The sequence below is a fragment of the Zootoca vivipara genome, chromosome Z (assembly GCF_963506605.1).
Source record: "Zootoca vivipara chromosome Z, rZooViv1.1, whole genome shotgun sequence".
Taxonomy (NCBI): domain Eukaryota; kingdom Metazoa; phylum Chordata; class Lepidosauria; order Squamata; family Lacertidae; genus Zootoca; species Zootoca vivipara.
In genome coordinates, this window is record NC_083294.1 from 26,446,627 (window position 1) to 26,464,333 (window position 17,707).

General features: G+C 42.1%; 1 protein-coding gene across 3 annotated transcripts in view; it reads left to right on the plus strand.

Moving 5' to 3' along the window:
* The window catches only part of TENM1 (teneurin transmembrane protein 1), a 375,340-nt gene extending 362,399 nt beyond the window's left edge, over positions 1-12,941 (plus strand). For all 3 annotated transcript variants that reach the window (XM_060270164.1, XM_060270166.1, XM_060270165.1), the window contains exons 30-33: positions 1,728-2,115; positions 2,772-3,992; positions 6,418-6,560; positions 8,396-12,941. In XM_060270164.1, the coding sequence (XP_060126147.1) occupies positions 1,728-2,115; positions 2,772-3,992; positions 6,418-6,560; positions 8,396-9,154 (2,511 nt within the window). In that variant the 3' untranslated portion in view covers positions 9,155-12,941. The remainder of the gene's footprint in view (positions 1-1,727; positions 2,116-2,771; positions 3,993-6,417; positions 6,561-8,395) is intronic.
* Positions 12,942-17,707: the final 4,766 nt, after the last annotated feature.

The window sequence follows — 17,707 nt, forward strand, 5'->3', positions numbered from 1 at the left end:
GTTCTACTCACGTGCAACCATGTATATATACAGTACACGACTCTGATAAATAAATAGACTCATACCAGGAAATTGCAGGAAAGAGCTGGGGAGTTTTTGTGGCTCACAAGGAGATCCTTGCCAGAGCCCAAAGAGGATGTCAGTGATGGCTGAGGAAGCCCCGAAGAGACCTGAGGCACAGTGGGGCTTCATTTAGGGTGCTCAACTTCCCTGCCCAGCAACTGACGTGTAGGGTGGCACAGCAGCAGCAGCAGCAGCACCTTGCCTTCAGCCAGCCCCAGAGCTTCAACTCTAGATATTTTGGTCTGGAATGGATAGAGCACCACTTCAAGCAATCATCACTCCATTCCAAATAATTCTGGAAGTTATATTTTGTTAAGGGTGCTGTGAGTTGTTAGGAGACTACAGTTCCTTTCACAGTCTTACCATTTCCAGAGCACTTTAAAGCCAATCCTTCTTGGGGAATATGGGAATTTTAGCTCTGGGAGGGCAATAGGGGGCCCCTAAGAATTATCAGCATCTTTAACAAATGACAGCTCCCAGAAATCTTTGAAGAAAGCCGTGGCTGTTTAGAGTGGTACTGTGCTGTTTAAATGTATGCTGTGAATGTTGCCTTTTGCTGGCACTCTTTGTTTCATAACTTTCTACAAGGGCTAGAGACTGGGAAGGCACCAGGGAAGGCCTTCACCGGCCCCAGGTTGGGAACCAATGTCATCTTTTGTTGCTTGTTTGGTCTGTGCAGCAAAAGGAGCAAACATGTAAACAGTGGGGAGCAGAAAATGGGCCTATAGTTTAGTCTGTCTCTGGGAGCAGCTTCGGACATTTCAAAGAGAGGGGATACAACACCCTTGATACACACCACTATTTCCCTCAATGTCTGAAAAGCAAGCTCCATGGATAGTGTTTGCAAAAGCTTTCCCTACATGCACAGCTTGTACATTCCTGCTGCACCCGATTCATTGACAGATGCTGCAGCAGTGGTGTATTAGAAGTCACTTTGAAGCCTCTGAAACCAGCCAGTTTTACTTGGAAAGGGAATGAATTAGGAATGCTCAGTGTCTTACAGGCTCAAGAAGCCACTAGAGCTTGTTCAAATGAAACAAAGGGGAGGATCGATACCTATTTTGCTGCTCTGTTCTCATGATACAAACTCACCTTTTGATGACTTTCTGAAACCTGAGTGGTTTTATGTTGCTTTCATTGGTACACATAACTAGTCATGGGATTCCCTAATTAGATTTTTAAAAGAAAGAAAAAAGTTATTACTTGTTTGCAAGTAGGGATAGGGGAGAAATTCAATTCTGTTCACATTTAACAGTGACTCTCCCTAATTCACACTTCTCCACATTCACAAGCCAAAGCACAACCATCCTTCAAAGTTCATACTTCTCTGAATTTTGCAATGCACCTTCTACAGCTGAGTAGTGCATACAAAAATGCATAGACTGTGGTAAATATATATATTAGTGAAAATGACATACAAAAATACATTATATTGGAGAAATAGCTCTTCAAAAAGGTGTATATTAGGAGATACTTGCACTAAAAGGCTGACAAATTTTCATAACGACTGTGTGTGTGTGTGTGTGTGCGTGCGAGAGAGAAATTTTTTTTGAGAGCTGAGCCCAATAACAGAAAAATGAGAAACTGAGACTGACCAAAATCAACAGATTTGCCACCATTGCTTGCAAGTCATTGTGCTTGTTGTTTCTGTGTTTTTCTTTCAGTCTGTGATGCTTCTTCTGCATAGTCAGCGTCGCTACATCTTTGAGTATGACCAGTCAGACTACCTACTATCTGTCACCATGCCAAGTATGGTACGCCACAGCTTTCAGACAATGCTGTCTGTTGGATACTTCCGCAATCTCTATTCCCCACCAGACAGCAGTGCATCTTTCATCCAGGACTTCACCAGAGACGGACGACTTCTGCAGACCCTCTACCCGGGTACAGGGCGCAGGGTTCTTTACAAATACACCAAGCAGTCCAGACTGTCAGAGATTCTTTATGACACCACACAAGTCTCCTTTACTTATGAAGAGTCATCAGGTGTTATTAAAACAATACACTTGATGCATGACGGATTTATTTGCACCATCAGATACAGGCAAACAGGTAGGTTGAAACTGTATATTACTATTTGGGCTGTGCTTGTGTCATATGTTTGTGGTATATATTAGTCATTTCACTGTACAGTTAGAAATGCAATACCATAAGGTGTTTGTATATTGATAGAGATATATCGATTACCTTTAGCCCCTTTAGCATGGGAGCATAGCATAATGGCTGCCACAACTGAAATGGAAGAAGAAAAGATGGGACCACAAAATGGTAGTAGCCACTCCATCATGGGAAAAAGGAACCTACAGCAGTCACCACCATGTTTAGTGACAGAGAGAAGCTGCTTTTGCCTCTGTTAATAGGTTGGAGAGTGGATATCCAGCCCTGCATTCCAGTGGCATGTGGGTATATTAAGAGGGAGGGAGTTGTTCATTGCAGAAAAGGCCAAGCCAGCATAAATAAGAACTAAGCAGAAAAGGCTGGCCTCTCACCTGTTGTAGATTTTTGACAGGATATTGATTGAGATAATTTCACAGGTGCCATAGGAGGTACTGGCAGCCACACTGGTGCTTGTGGACATCCTATTGATGACCCCAGTGTAGCTAGTCCTTCAGGCAGTCTTGTTTTATTATTACATCATCATCATCATCATCATTACTTTTGTGCTGTTTTCCTTCTCCTTAAACATTTGTCCGATGTTTTATATGTAGGTCCACTTATTGGCCGCCAGATATTCCGATTTAGTGAAGAAGGTCTTGTGAACGCCAGATTTGACTACAGCTACAACAACTTTAGAGTAACCAGCATGCAGGCCATGATCAATGAAACTCCCCTCCCTATTGATCTGTATCGCTACGTTGATGTGTCTGGTAAAACTGAACAATTCGGAAAGTTCAGCGTAATCAATTATGATTTAAACCAAGTTATAACTACCACCGCTATGAAGCATACCAAATTTTTTAGTGCCAATGGCCAAGTGATTGAAGTGCAATACGAAATCCTTAAATCCATTGCCTACTGGATGACTGTTCAGTATGACAACATGGGCCGCATGGTGATATGCGACATCCGAGTTGGAGTTGATGCAAACATAACAAGATACTCTTATGAATATGATGCTGATAGCCAACTTCAAACTGTGTCTGTGAACGACAAAACCCAGTGGCGTTACAGCTATGACCTCAATGGAAATATCAATTTACTTAGCCACGGAAACAGCGCTCGGCTTACTCCTCTGAGGTACGATCTCAGAGATCGTATCACAAGACTGGGAGACATTCAGTACAAAATGGACGAGGATGGTTTCCTCAAACAAAGGGGAAATGACATCTTTCAGTACACCTCTAATGGCTTTCTGAGCAGAGCCTACAACAGGGTTTCTGGGTGGACAATCCAGTATTGCTACGATGGGCTGGGGCGACGGGTGGCCAGCAAATCCAGTTCAGGACAACACCTCCAATTCTTCTACGCAGACCTTTCCAATCCAGTAAGAGTTACTCACTTATACAATCACAGTAGTTCAGAAATAACTTCCTTGTATTACGACCTTCAGGGTCACCTAATAGCCATGGAATTAAGCAGTGGAGAAGAATATTATGTTGCCTGTGACAACACTGGGACACCTTTAGCTATCTTCAGCAGTCGAGGTCAAGTGATAAAAGAAATTCTTTACACCCCTTACGGAGAGATCTATCAGGACACAAATTCAGATTTTGAGCTCATTATAGGTTTCCATGGAGGGTTGTATGATTCACTCACTAAACTGGTGCACTTGGGGCAAAGAGATTATGACGTCATTGCTGGGCGCTGGACAACACCAAACCACCATATCTGGGAAGAACTGAAGAACAACCCCAAGCCATTTAATCTGTATGCGTTTGAAAATAATTATCCAGCTGGCAGAATCCAAGATGTGGCTAAATACACAACAGGTAAAGCATTTATTTAATTGGGTTGTGGGGGAGGGTAGTTTCTGGGCCAAAATTTAATGACAGGAGTGTGTGACCTAAAGCCCAGGAGCTAAAGGGGACACTCCAAACCTCTCGGGCTTTGGAACTCTCTGCAGGACATGCAAACCACTGAGCCTGTTTCATGCACAGAAGTTCAAGGTGTTACTTTTAGTATATGACAACTTGGGACTACTTTACCTACGAGATCACTTTACCCCACATGTATCCACTCAACCACTTGGATTGGCGGAATTGGCACTGCTGCAAGTGCCACATAATGCTCATCCCGCATTTGTAAGAACTCAGTCGTTTCATGTGGTGCCACTTGCACTTTGGAACTCCTTGCCTCTTGAGATCAAGCAGGGACCTCCACTTTACTCTTTTTGGCGCCTGCTAAAAACATTTTTTGCAAGCCTGTCCAGATGCTTAGAAAGTTGAGGTCATTTTAATCTGCTTTAGTTTTAGGTTTGTTTGTTTTTCCTTTTGCATGTTTTAAAGTAGGGTGTAATTTATTATTATTTTTTGCTGTCCTTTTTGTAAACGACTTTGAGATTTCTTACAATCAAACGGTTTTTTAAATTTTATGAAATAATAAATAACGAAAGTATTTTTGCCTGTCTGGAATATGTTCTTGAACTCTTACAAAATCTCTAGTCTGCCTGGATGTAGCTAGGAGGGGGGGGGGGTGAGAGAGAGAGAGTGAAAACTATATTAGTGTACAAAGATGTAAATGTTACCTCTGTTGCTCCGCCCACTTTTGCCTCTGGCCCTTCCGAGCCCTGACATATGGTCCCTGGAATTGAACACTTCCCTCAGGCTAGAAAAGGGACAGTGGATCTTGTGAATACCTTCAATAAATTCCTGTAAACAGTGTCATTGAATCTCTGATTAATTTTGAGACAAAATGAATTAAGAAATCACTCAATTTATTTTGTATAGCCAGAGGCCTATCACAATGAACAGCAGGGGGCAAGAGCAAGGCTTTCCTCTGAAATCACACAACACAAACTGTAAAAGATTACAGCACAAAAGATTACAACATAAAAAATTTAAAACTAGAAACCATTAACATAGCTGGAATGGAGCTTCTTCCAGGTGGTTTTTTTTTAAATTAAACTTTTAATTGAGGTTTTTGTTACATGCAAAAACATGTAGACACTGGAAAAGAAGGTAAGGGGGGGAGAAGAAAAATGAAAAAAGCAATGCAGAGTTGCAGAATGAAATATCAACAGCAAACCAGTATACCAAACTAAAGTCATATTTCACTGAATATCCCAGGTATTTAAGGCAGTATGCAAGCATGGTCTTCCCTATTTTATTGCCTGCCTGGGAGTTAGGTTAGACCAGGGGCTCCCAAACTGTAGTCCACATTCATTCAGGTGGTTTGTGGTTCAGGATGGGAAATGTCAAATCCAGTGCATCAAATACTCATGTTGATCATATTGCTTCTTTTCTTTCTTAAATCAGGTTTTACTGTATTGCAATATGAATTTTATGGAAATACAGTGCTACAACAGGCAGAAAAATCAATCCAGTTCATACAATTCTTATTTTCCATCCAGACTGGAAACCAACCCAGTTCATAAAACTCGTATTTTCCAACTCTTAGGGGCTAAGGGGGCTTTAGCCCCCACAGTAAAACATTTTAGGGGTCTGGGCCCCCACAATGTTAATGGACATTCCCGTTCAAATGGTGCGTATGCACTGCGTCATGTGATTGATTAAGCAGGGTAGGACTTACCGGGGGGCCCACAATACCGGTATTTTATTCAAGTTCGCACCCCTGTTTGCTGTTGTTGTTTTCAATCTGCAAGTGATACGTAATTCATTACATTCCTGGCCCCCATTTGCATTGAAATGAATGGTGTGGAATAACAAAATTATTATGTAATAAATTACATACAATTCCAGAACAGCAGACGGAGATGAATAAGGTAGTTTTGGTCAGAGCTGAGCAGTGCGATGGAAACAGAACTGCTTCCGCCAAATGCAGGTTGCTGCCTACATTTTTTTTATCCTGTACCTGTCACTCCACTTCTTCCATGATACAGCTCTATGTGACCTAACATGAAAGTTACATGGAAATGTAACACATCTCTCAACAGCCACTTTTCAAGAATTAAATGAAAGCAACTTCAGGAGCAGGTGATTTGATGTGGAGAGTGTGCCTGACCATTCCCTGCCACCAATTTTCCCACTTCAGATTGCTGCTAACAAGCTGCTTGCTTCCCTCCTTCTCCCCCGAGCTTCCAGATACATGCTTATCCTTGCAAGCCATGTATATAGAAAAGGGTTAAGCACCTCTTCTCCCCACTGTTATTTTTCCCTATTTGTTTTTTCTATAATTGTCATACAGTACTTCTTGTCTTCAGCATGTTAATTGTATTCTGTTTGGGTTTATTTGTAGACATTGGAAGTTGGCTTGAGTTGTTTGGGTTTCAGCTTCACAATGTACTCCCTGGATTCCCAAAGCCAGAAGTGGATGCTATGGAGACAACATATGAACTAGTACAGCTTCAAACAAAGACCCAAGAGTGGGACCCTGGAAAGGTTAGTAAAAAGACACATTCCTGTGTTATGTGACTTCTGGGGGGGGGACAGAATACATATTTATTTTCCTCTATCCTCTCCCCACCCTTGGTGTCTATATTGGAGGGCAAGGGTGCAGGCTCCCCATGGTCCAAGATGCCCCAGACACCATCAGGGGCAAAAGTTTTCCTCCCTTAAGCTCCACAATCTCATAGTAACTTTATTATGTCAAAAAAAAATCAAAAAAAAAAAATCCAGCAGCAGCTTAGAGACCAACTAAGTTTGTCATTGGTATGAGCTTTGGTGTGCATGCATGCTTCTTCAGATTATTATGTCACTTACTCTAAAACAGAGATATCCTAGTTCTGTAACCTATGGGACCACTTTATTCTCCATACAGAGGGAAGAGAAGACAAGGACCTCTGCTGACAGCCTTTTCTATTAAGCATCTATCCTGATTTGTTTGCGCAAAATAGTTTGGATGTTATTTGATTTCCACTGTTTTATTGAGCATTTATTCTGATTTGAGCTCTAGAATCCTCTGGAATGCTCTCATGAGATCTCGGGGGGGAGGGGGGAGACTTGGATTGTCTTGTGAAATCTTGCAGCAGGATTTCAAAGCCAGCATGCTGAGCAGGCCTTCCTCTCCAGCCCCCCAAGCAAGGTGGAGAGCTCAAAAGCTCTTTCCATGATGGGTAACCCAAGTGAACCCAGTGTGAAAAGAACTTTCGAGCTTTCTGCCTTGCTTCGGGGACAAGGCATGGTGCTCAGCACACCAGCTCTGGAAAACTAGGGATGATCTTGCTGGAACTCAGCTGCCTCTCAAGATCACATGAGAACCGTTCAGAGCTGGTGCACTGAGTGGGTCTTGCCTGGCAAGCAAGGTGGAGAGCCAGACAAAAACTTTACTCTATAACCAGGCCTTTGGTTTCCCTGGGCAAAATAAAGAGGCTAACAAATGCAAATAATAACAATAACAACAACAAAGCCATTTTCATGCCAAGTGCCCCCTAAGTGGGCCTAGCACAAAGAGCACCTTGCTTGGCATTTGACTTGCACAATTTCAACCACCAGCCCATCTTCAACCTCATATGGTTGAAAATGTGCAAGTCAATAGCACATAAGATAAGGTGTTGCTGCACAGATCTGTAAATGTCCACATGTAAATTGTGATCTTGTAAGACAACCACTAGAGGGTACCTGAGAGGCAAAGAGAAGTAGAATCAGAGCTCATCCATGTTTCATTTTGTGCTGCATTGCTAGGCACTTTAAAGTATAATGTCTAAGCACTTTTTTGTTTTGCCCTAGTGTTTTCCCTGCGAAAACACACTCTTTACCGCTGAATCTGAGCAAACTGATCAGCGGAAAACCTGATTTGTGGTTTCTTCTGGTTCAGTGTTAAAGAGTGGGTTTCTCAAGGAAAGCACAGGGGCAAACAGAGAAAACACATGAACACAACATTTTAAACCACAGAGCTTTGCCTAGAAAGTGCAGGACAAATGGTGTGGATGAGTCCTCAGCTGCCACATAAGAAGAGGTCTGTTCTTACTGTGCAGCTTCAAACCCTTATTTATCCTAGTATGCTATTTTCTCATGAAGTGCATGCCCTGGAGTACTGCTGGAATTCTGCTACACTTCCTGGAAGTGTGGCAGCAGGGGCAGGGAGGATTGTGAAGGACCCACAACTTTAGCCATGTGCACCAGTACCTTGCACATTAACCTTTAAGCGATAGATAACTATGGTTTAAAGTGAAGTGTGAACCAGGCTTACGTTGTTACAATAGAAACTTATTGCATGTTTCTCTAACAACTCCAAAAACCTTACCTTCATATGCCATGCATCTTCTCTTTTCCAGACTATACTTGGCATTCAGTGTGAACTACAGAAGCAGCTCAGAAACTTCATTTCCTTGGACCAGCTTCCCATGACCCCCAAATACAGCAATGGGAGATGTGTGGAGAAAGCAAAGCTGCCCAGATTTGCTGCAGTTCCCTCAGTTTTTGGGAAAGGTATCAAATTTGCCATCAAGGATGGTGTGGTAACAGCTGATGTGATTGGGGTGGCGAATGAAGACAGCCGCCGCATCGCTGCCATCCTCAACAATGCTCACTATCTTGAGGACCTGCACTTTACAATAGATGGGCGAGACACTCACTACTTCATCAAGCTTGGGTCTCTGGAAGAAGACCTTGCAGTGATAGGCAACACTGGGGGACGTCGGATTTTGGAGAACGGTGTCAATGTCACAGTATCACAAATGACTTCCATCATCAATGGCAGGACTAGACGGTTTGCTGATATCCAGCTCCAGCACGGCTCTCTGTGCTTTAATGTTCGGTATGGGACTACTGTGGAAGAAGAGAAGAACCATGTCTTGGAGGTAGCCAGGCAGAGAGCTGTGGCTCAAGCTTGGACTAAGGAACAAAGGCGACTCCAAGATGGCGAAGAAGGTATTCGGGCTTGGACAGAGGGGGAGAAACAGCAGCTTTTAAGCACAGGGAAAGTACAGGGCTATGATGGATATTTTGTTTTGTCTGTGGAGCAGTATCTAGAACTTTCTGACAGTGCCAACAATATTCACTTTATGAGACAGAGTGAAATAGGCAGGAGGTAACAAACAAACAAAAGACATCGATCTCTGCCTTTGCATCACCAAAGACTGCCTGTTTTTAAAAAAACATTAAAGTAAAGGTTTATTGTATTGGTTTTTCTAGATCAGAACTCTGTGTATATATACATATAGAGGGGGAAAACATATCCAACTGCCTTTAAATGTGACAGAAGATGGTATTTTAATATCGTTTGTTTAAAACTCTTTGGGAGATGGCAATGATTGTTAGTTCTAGGGTGGCTGCCTTCAACATTTGGAAGCGGCGTTCTTGGTGTTGAATTTCATTTGGAAATGGTTCACATGGGCAAAATATTGAGTGTGTTCTCTCTTTCCCTCTTCAGGACACAGTTTTGTTAATTTTAATAACTTGCATACAATATGTTTGTGGTCTGGCCAACACCCTTTGTTCCTTGGTCTAACTGACAACTCATCCACCAAGCAGTCTTCACAAGCTATGCTTTTAAGGGGCCTTCAGGCATAACTCCAGGGTATAAGAAACACCCCAAAATACTTTGAGCCAAGTAGAAAACTGGCCCACTATACTTCACACCTCATAGGTAGGGTGTTGTCACATCATTATCTTCTTAATAAATTGCAGATAAACCATTGTTAGTCATTGCCTTATAGGACAAATTGTTTCACTGTGATTGGCAGTTAAAAAGTGGCAAGCCAGATTTCAGGAATCTCAGCAGTGATAACAGTCATGTTCACAGACCTGAGGGAAAATGCCCTTTTGCTTGCCAACTCAGAGGATACTAAATGGTGAAGCACGAATAGAGATGCCACTTTATCTAACATTCCTATTGCAAATGTGTCAGCTTTGAAATAGGGGCCAAAAGAAGGATGTGTGTGGCCACCCTGAGGTCACTCTCTCACACACAGAGCACACACGCACACGTGCAGACTCTCTCTCTTCTCCCCAACCCCCAGCAATTAGTCTTGAATAAAAAGCATTTTAGCTTTTCTCAAAATAAATTGCCAGGTGGCGAAGGTGATCTTCATAGAGATTGCAGCTGGAGAGGAGGAGATTTTGTTCTCCTGCGACATCCTAGTAGCTTTATTTTCCATGAAGATCCTGGTCCTCCATGCATCAATTGGACTTGAAAAGTCTACCACTGACACCAGTTCACAAGCAGTGTGGGAGAGGTGCTTTTAGCAAGGGAGATACCATTCATAGCATCTATTCTCACTTGCAATTCCCTGGGCCACAATTATGCTAGAAAAAATGCTTCCTACTGGCTCTGATAGGAGGCTTTTTCCAGCCAAAATTTGTGCTGAGGGTGGGGAGGATGAGGAAAGGATCCTTCCAGCTGAATGGAGAAGTCCCTTGAGTAACATCCAGCCTGATGGTGGCTGGTTTATCACCCTGGACCTTATGTTTTTGTGTCTTTCACAAGTTTAGATCTAGGCCATGCATTATAAGCACATTTGGTCTACAATCCTAGCCACACATACCTGGTGGGAGCAAGCGCTACTGAATTCAGCGGAGTTTACTTCTGAGTACACATGCTTAGGATTGCAGGCTTGGTCATTAGCAATTCCCATCAGCATCAATGGTGAGAAGTTTCATCAAAGTGAATACAACCACACTGGCACTCTTCTGAAATAAAAGAATGAAGGAGAGTCTTAGTGTAGACTTTAGGGCTTCTTCATATGACAAATGGGAATGCTGAAAAATGGGAAAGCCTGGCTGTGTGGAGAGTCTGGCACGTCATGATGGAAGTCACCATGCACTTGCTCCCTCAGGTGTACAGTCTGCAACTCAACCAGTTTCTTTTAGTTCACCAATATTTGCCCATTTTTTCTTGCAACTTCTCATTCATTTTATTTCTTTGATTATTTATGATGGCATTTAGAATCCACTTTCACTGCCACACAAAGCAGTTTAGAAAACATAAGGTAACCACAAATAAGTAAAATACACAGTTAATATCAAAAGCAAAAAAAAAAAATCAGCAATAAACCGCAGGATATGATTGCATATTGTCAACATGTCAACTTGGTCATACGAATGGGCCCAGATGAGTGGATGTATTTTTTTAGCAAGGAAAAGCAGGTGCTTAATAATTTGCCCTCACTAAGCAAGTACTAATCACAATGCCTGTTCATGAGAGTTAATATCCTAATATTCATTGCTCCTATATTCCCAAGCTGTTTTATATTGGGTATATGTGACAACTAGCTGTTAGGGATGGGCTTGATTATGAACATCAGATCTAAATCCACCAAATAACAATGACATTTGAGTTCTCCCTACTTGTTGCTTGTCAGTGGTCCAGATTCTGGATGTTCTTCATCTTTGACCACTGGAGGTAGAATCTGGGGAGGGGGGAGGGTGCCTCAGAGGAAAATTCACTCTCCTTTAGATTCTTTTATGGTATAAAATACTGTACACCATTGGATCCAATTAATGAGATCAGACAAAATAATTAGTATTGTACCTTGTTCTTGTATTGCTAGCTCTGACCTGGGGGTCATTCCCTATGAAATTGTGGAGAATTTTAGTACCTCCACACACCAGGCTAAAATGGACAAGCACTTTTTAATTCACAGAAATGATTTCTGGGCTTTATGTAAGAAGTGCACTCATGGTGATATATTTTAGCACTGATCTAAGATGTCAACACTAGCAATGTTTTAAGCAGTTCTATCATTTGAGGCTCGTGAATTGATGTACCTTTTAAAACAAAATGCTTTAAAATACCCAGAAGGGAAGAAAATGTTTTGAAACTCTTCTTAAATAGTTATTAGCTTGAAATTGTGCATTTCTAGTATGTAATACGTATGACGTTAGTGTGTGCCTTGAGTTCCATATAGATATATTTGTATTATATGCAGGAAATGCACTTTATATTACCAACCATGGATGGGTTTTAATGCTGCCTTGAATGTTGTCATTTTTGTTATTATGCCAAAAGCTCATAAAATGAAATGGAATACTTTTTTTTCCTCTTTGGCGTTTACCAATGAATGAACAGAATTTCCTAGGTGTGTTTATAGGTATTGTTTGATATAAAATGTGGATTAGAAAAAATTAAATAATCATGCCACCAGAGGATGGTGGTATATAGAAATGTTTTTATCATGTTTGCTTCTGAAATTCAGAAAAAAAACAGTTATTTTTACCACTTTGAGGTCAAGGACGCAGCCCTCCAAGCTCAGCTTCTGTGCAAATCCTGTGCATAGGAATGAATGGTGATTGTGCAGAACAACTGAATAGATTTCAATTTAAAGCAACATGTTTTGGGTGCTTCCAGACTGTAGCTTTTTTTTTTTTTTTGAAATCTTGAGAAGGATGTGGTTATATAGAATGCAGACCAGCAGTGGTGAACCTCAGGCCCAAGTGGCCAAATGCAGCCCTCCAAGCATCTCTCTTATAGCCCTTGAGCCCTTATAACCCCAGGTTATCATCCTCACCAGCCTTACTTCACACCCTCCTTGAGTGTTTTTGCCTGGCTGGGATGTATCCTTGAAAACTGATCATGTCTCTTGCTCACCTGGATAGAGTGGAGTGTGCAGAAACTACTGCCCTACAAAGATACAAATTTGTATTAATTGCCCTGCCCATTAATTTTTTTTGCCTCCGGCCTAACCCAACATTGACATATGGTCCCTGAAAGGTTACTCAGAATTAAGTGAGGTCCTTACACTGAAAAAGGTCCCCATCCCTGGCCTAGATAATGCATAGTCTAAAGCAGGGTTTTCCAAAAATGGGTCTTCTGTTGATTTTGGACTACAATTCCCATCATCTCTGACCACTGCTCCTGTTAGCTAGGGATGATGGGAGTTGTAGTCCAAAATTTGCTGGAGAACCAAGTTTGGGAAACCCTGATCCAAAGAATCATTCTGGCTTAAGGCTCATCCACACTTACATTTAGTCTGCGCTTTCCAGAAAAACCGTCTGAGCAGTTTTTCGTTTTGCTTTTTGTCCCACCGCTTTCCCCAAAAAAACCCTCACTTTATTGCTGAATCAGAGCAAATGGCAGTTTGTGGGAAACCCCATTGCCGTTTGCTGTGATTCAGCAGCAAAACATGGGTTTTCTATGGGAAAGTGGTGGTACAAAAAAAGAAAACCTGCTCAGACACAGACCTGGAAAGCCTGTCCCTGTGCCTAGAAATGTGGCACAAAAGGAAATGTGGATGAGTTACTAACATTTTGCCATTCTGCAAGTGGTGAGCAGCCTTTGTAAAGAAAGTGCAATTGCCAGAAAACACATACAAGCCATTTCTGGGAGAAATGGATTGAGGATACACGTAGAATAAAACGTACAGAATGTGTTGCTTCACCTTTAAACCACATTCTCCTTACAAACACATTCTACTATTATGCCATCCCGCTTAACCTTGCTAAAAGCAGAGCTATTGGCCCTTTTAGGCATGCTTCAGTGAAGGCAGGCTGGATATCAGACACGTATTCAGTCGGCCAATTTTATCTCCCTACTCCCACCCTCCCTCCATATTTTAAAAAAAAGAAAAGAAGGGGGGAAATTCACAAATGACTTTCTAATGAGCAATTAAATAAACAGCCTATATTGGGATGTGCTAGGTGATTCTGTGTTCTTGCAGTGGTGGCGAAGCTTCTGACTACTATTGGCTGAACTATTGTGATGCCTTGGAATATTAGCAAACATTCAGTCTGCTGAAGGGAGTTCTCAGGTATGAAATATTCACATCCCTCCAGTTTTGTCTGTCCTCACATCATCTTAAGGACTGGAAGAGCATAGTGGGCAGAACAAAAGAGAGTGAGATGAGAACTTGTTGAAGAAAGACCACCTCAGAAATAGGGATCTTGAAAGGCAGAATGGCTGGAGAGAAGGGGAGGGAATACACTGAAATAGGGACTGGGGTGTGAAGCAGAAGATGGGGGGGAAGAGGGCAGAAGATACTGGAAAGGGGTGGCAGCTGTGGAAACAAAGGGCCTCAGGGCAACAGAATGTATAGGAAGTGGGGCAGAGAGTCGGAAGTGTTGTAGGGAGGCTGCCTGACATCATAACAAAAGGAAGTGAAATAAAAGTAGGGGGAGGCAACTCACACTGAAAAGCAGAGGCTGCTTCCAGACAGTCACTGTTTTGCAGGTGGCATTCAACTAGCAAATTCAGGTTGCACAATTAAAGTAAATTTAGCACTCAAGCACAAGAAACCTGCTCCCTACAAAATCATCATCGTCATCTTTATCTTTCTGAGTTGAGATGTGTGTGATGACATTTGCTTGATGCAACATCACATAACCTCACAAGCTCTCAGTAAACAGCAGACGTATAACCTCCTTGCAAACTTTGTGCAAATGAGGATGAACACCCAGTAAACAGATCATCTTGAACTGACCCCAGTAGGTACCGGTAGCTGCAGAGGCAGGTACTTGGAGAGCAAGAACTTAACAGTGCACTCCTGTAGTTGTAACTGAGACTTAATTGTTTTAAGGGAAGGGCCGTAGCTCAGTGGTAGAGTGTCTGGTTTGCTCCAGTTCCAATCTGAAAACCTGGAGAGCATAGCTAGGGTGTTACTAGCTGTCAGGTAGTAGTCAGCAAGATTGAGACAGAGGTCTTGTCCACACTTCCACTTGCCCTGTGCTTTCTAGACATGGGCCTGGGAGAGTTTTCTGCAGACTGATATTTGTTCCGATTCAGCACTAAAAAGCATTTTTTTCTGGGGAAAGCAGAGGAGCAAATGGGAAACGTCTCTGATCCATGCCTAAAAGCATGGAACAAGTGGGTGTATGGACGAGCCCTGAATGAGGAGTGGGTCCCTGAGGCCCCCAGTGTGGAAAGTGTGGCAAATCAGTAGTAGAATGAAGTCTAAAGATGACAACAGCCATGTGCACTTATGAATAGTCATATAATGGGGTTACAATAGAATGGGGAAATGTGGGCACAGAGTGCTAGATCCTGCTCCTTTCCATTCCCTTACCTCACCTTAATCTACTTTTTTTAATTTGCAAAGTATTAATTAACCATATACACAAATAATTTAAAAACATAACACCATATATGACTATTAAGATGATGAGATGAGAAAACTCACTCCCAAATGTGGAGTGAACCTGAAATCTCACCAGCCCTAGGGGTGGGATGTAAAGCTCATACTGGGTTGAAAGAACAGAAGGTTGATATGGGCTGGAAGCCAGGGAGGGCAGAGAAACAAGAGTGCCCAACAGTGATTCATGGTCCTTCAGGGTAGCTGAAGGACATGAGAGTGCAGGCAGTGGGGGAAGTGGGTGGAATTAGAGCCTTGAGGAAACAGTGGTCAGTGGAGGAGACATGAGATTGGAAGCAGCAAAGATTAGTTGGGAGCGGTTCAATGAGCAGCCAAATTCACACATTGTTGTCCCTTTTTCTGGCCTGTGCTTTTAAAAATTTGCATAGAAATATAAAACTGCTGTGATAAAGGGGTTGGGGTGGGTGGAGAATGAGAGAGAACATCTTCTATTACATTGCAGCCTGTTGGCTCCCAGATCTGGTTGCCTTCAGCAGAATGAGGATGGGATGAGGCGGTAAGAGTCTGGAGGTTGTAGACTAGTTCAGTGTGCTTCAATCTCGGGTTCACACAACTTTTAGGACTACAGTTCTCAGCATCCTTGACCATTGGCCAAGGTGGCCAATGATCTGGATTTAAGACAACTGGCATGCCAGTCATAGTACGTAGATGAGGAGTAGAGAGAGCCTGCAGCCCTCCAAATTTTGCCTGCCAGCCAAACCCAGCAGCATGCCCAGTGATAAGGGATGATGGGAGTCTAGCAAAAGCTGAAGGGCCACAGATTACAGGGCAAGTCTCCTCTAGGTGTGTGTTCAGTGTTCCACAGGCTTGCAGGAGGCAAGTCAAGAAAACACTAGGCTGAGCTATGCCCTAGTAGATTGAGCTGAGTATGAATAATCTTCCTCTCTGTACACCTATGTCAGCAGCAGCCCTGCCCTTTGAGACGCACAGGGGTCACCTCAACATCACAAGAGACTAGCAATGTAAGGAAGAACCCTGGTGATCGAGCTGAAACCCTTGACTTGCCTCCTCTTCATGCTATTGTATTTCATCTGGAACACGGTCCTCTGGACATTGCTAAACCATTCCACCAAAGCAATGTCACTACCAGCAGAAATAAACGCTGTCTTTTAGTGACAGTGAAAACTAGTACAGTAATTCTGTCACCATTCAGCAAATTAGAACACTTTGGCCAGTCTGCAAAGTTATATGCATACACAAAACATTGGTAATACAATCTAAAGAACATACAGCCTTGTGTTCATCTCCTGTTGATGGTTCCAACCTTACTAGAAAGTGCAGAGTGTTTCCCATCATATCCTGTTAAGATATGACTGAAACCTAGGGCTTTGGTGAGCAAGGCTGTTTTTTGTTTAAAGAGGCAGAATATTATCATACCTGCAGTAATCTGCTGCCCTTCAAACGAAAAAGGGCAACACCATTTGAAAAGGGTGTTTTTTTAAAACCAAAACCAAAAACCATATCCCACTAATTCCATCAATTATGCTCAAGGTATAATGTTGGCCGCTGTATGAAGGGGGATTGTAATGGAGAAATAGCAAAATAACAAGAAGCAGAGAGAAACAAAAGAGCTGGAGCCAATTTTTAGCACACAATGACAAAATGTGTTAGATTTTACATGTTCTGTGGTCCGCAGTCCTACTCATTGCCCTTCCAAATGCTGGCTTATAGAGACCTTAACAGAAACTGGGTGTCCTCAAGTTCAATTTTGTTGTGGGATTTTCTTGGCCTTTGCCATTTTACATTATCTGTCCAAGAGAATGTGTTTGCCAGTTACAATCTTTTCTTATATTTAGTGGTGAACTTTAGCCTCTTAATAAACATTAGTATATCTGTAGGTCTTTGACAATATTTCACATGTATGATGATGAACCATGACAGAACATTGAAACTTTCATAAACAAGGTGTCTATAAACAAAAAGAGAGGCCTAGCATACAGTGTTTTGTCAATTACTAGTCTTTTTCCTTTGGTTTTGCTTTCTCATGAATTGTAATGATGTTTACAATGTATGCCAAGATTTTCCATTCCTATCTAACAACAACACTTCTAAACTTACTGAAATTGTAGTATAACGGCTTGAACTTTGTTGCTAGGGAACAATAGATTTTCTTTTTTTGTATTCCTGCTCTGAACACTGGCTGGATAACTGTACAGGTTTTATGTTCAATGGCTGCAGTGAATGGTTTGTTGCATTTTGCTCTGGTTTTCAGACCAGAAGCATGTATTTTCTACAAGACCATTACAACAACCCTGCTGTAAATAGTAAAAGTTACTATATAATGTGTTGACATTTGAAAGACAAAGTACTTTGAATATTTCATTTTTAAGACATAAAATTGCAAACAATTAACCAGAATGGTTTTTCTTGTTCTTGACTGGCCAAATGATTTACATCACAGTCCTGTGTCTATCTGCTTATAGGTTAGCAGAAGTTGCCCTTGTTGACCTTCATAGAGGTTCCTCTCTATTTCTCCTTATGCTGCAAACCTATGGTCCCTCAAAGGGCATCCCAGAGGCAAGTAGAAAATACTGGATACTCCTCTGGGGTAGGGTGTGGTGG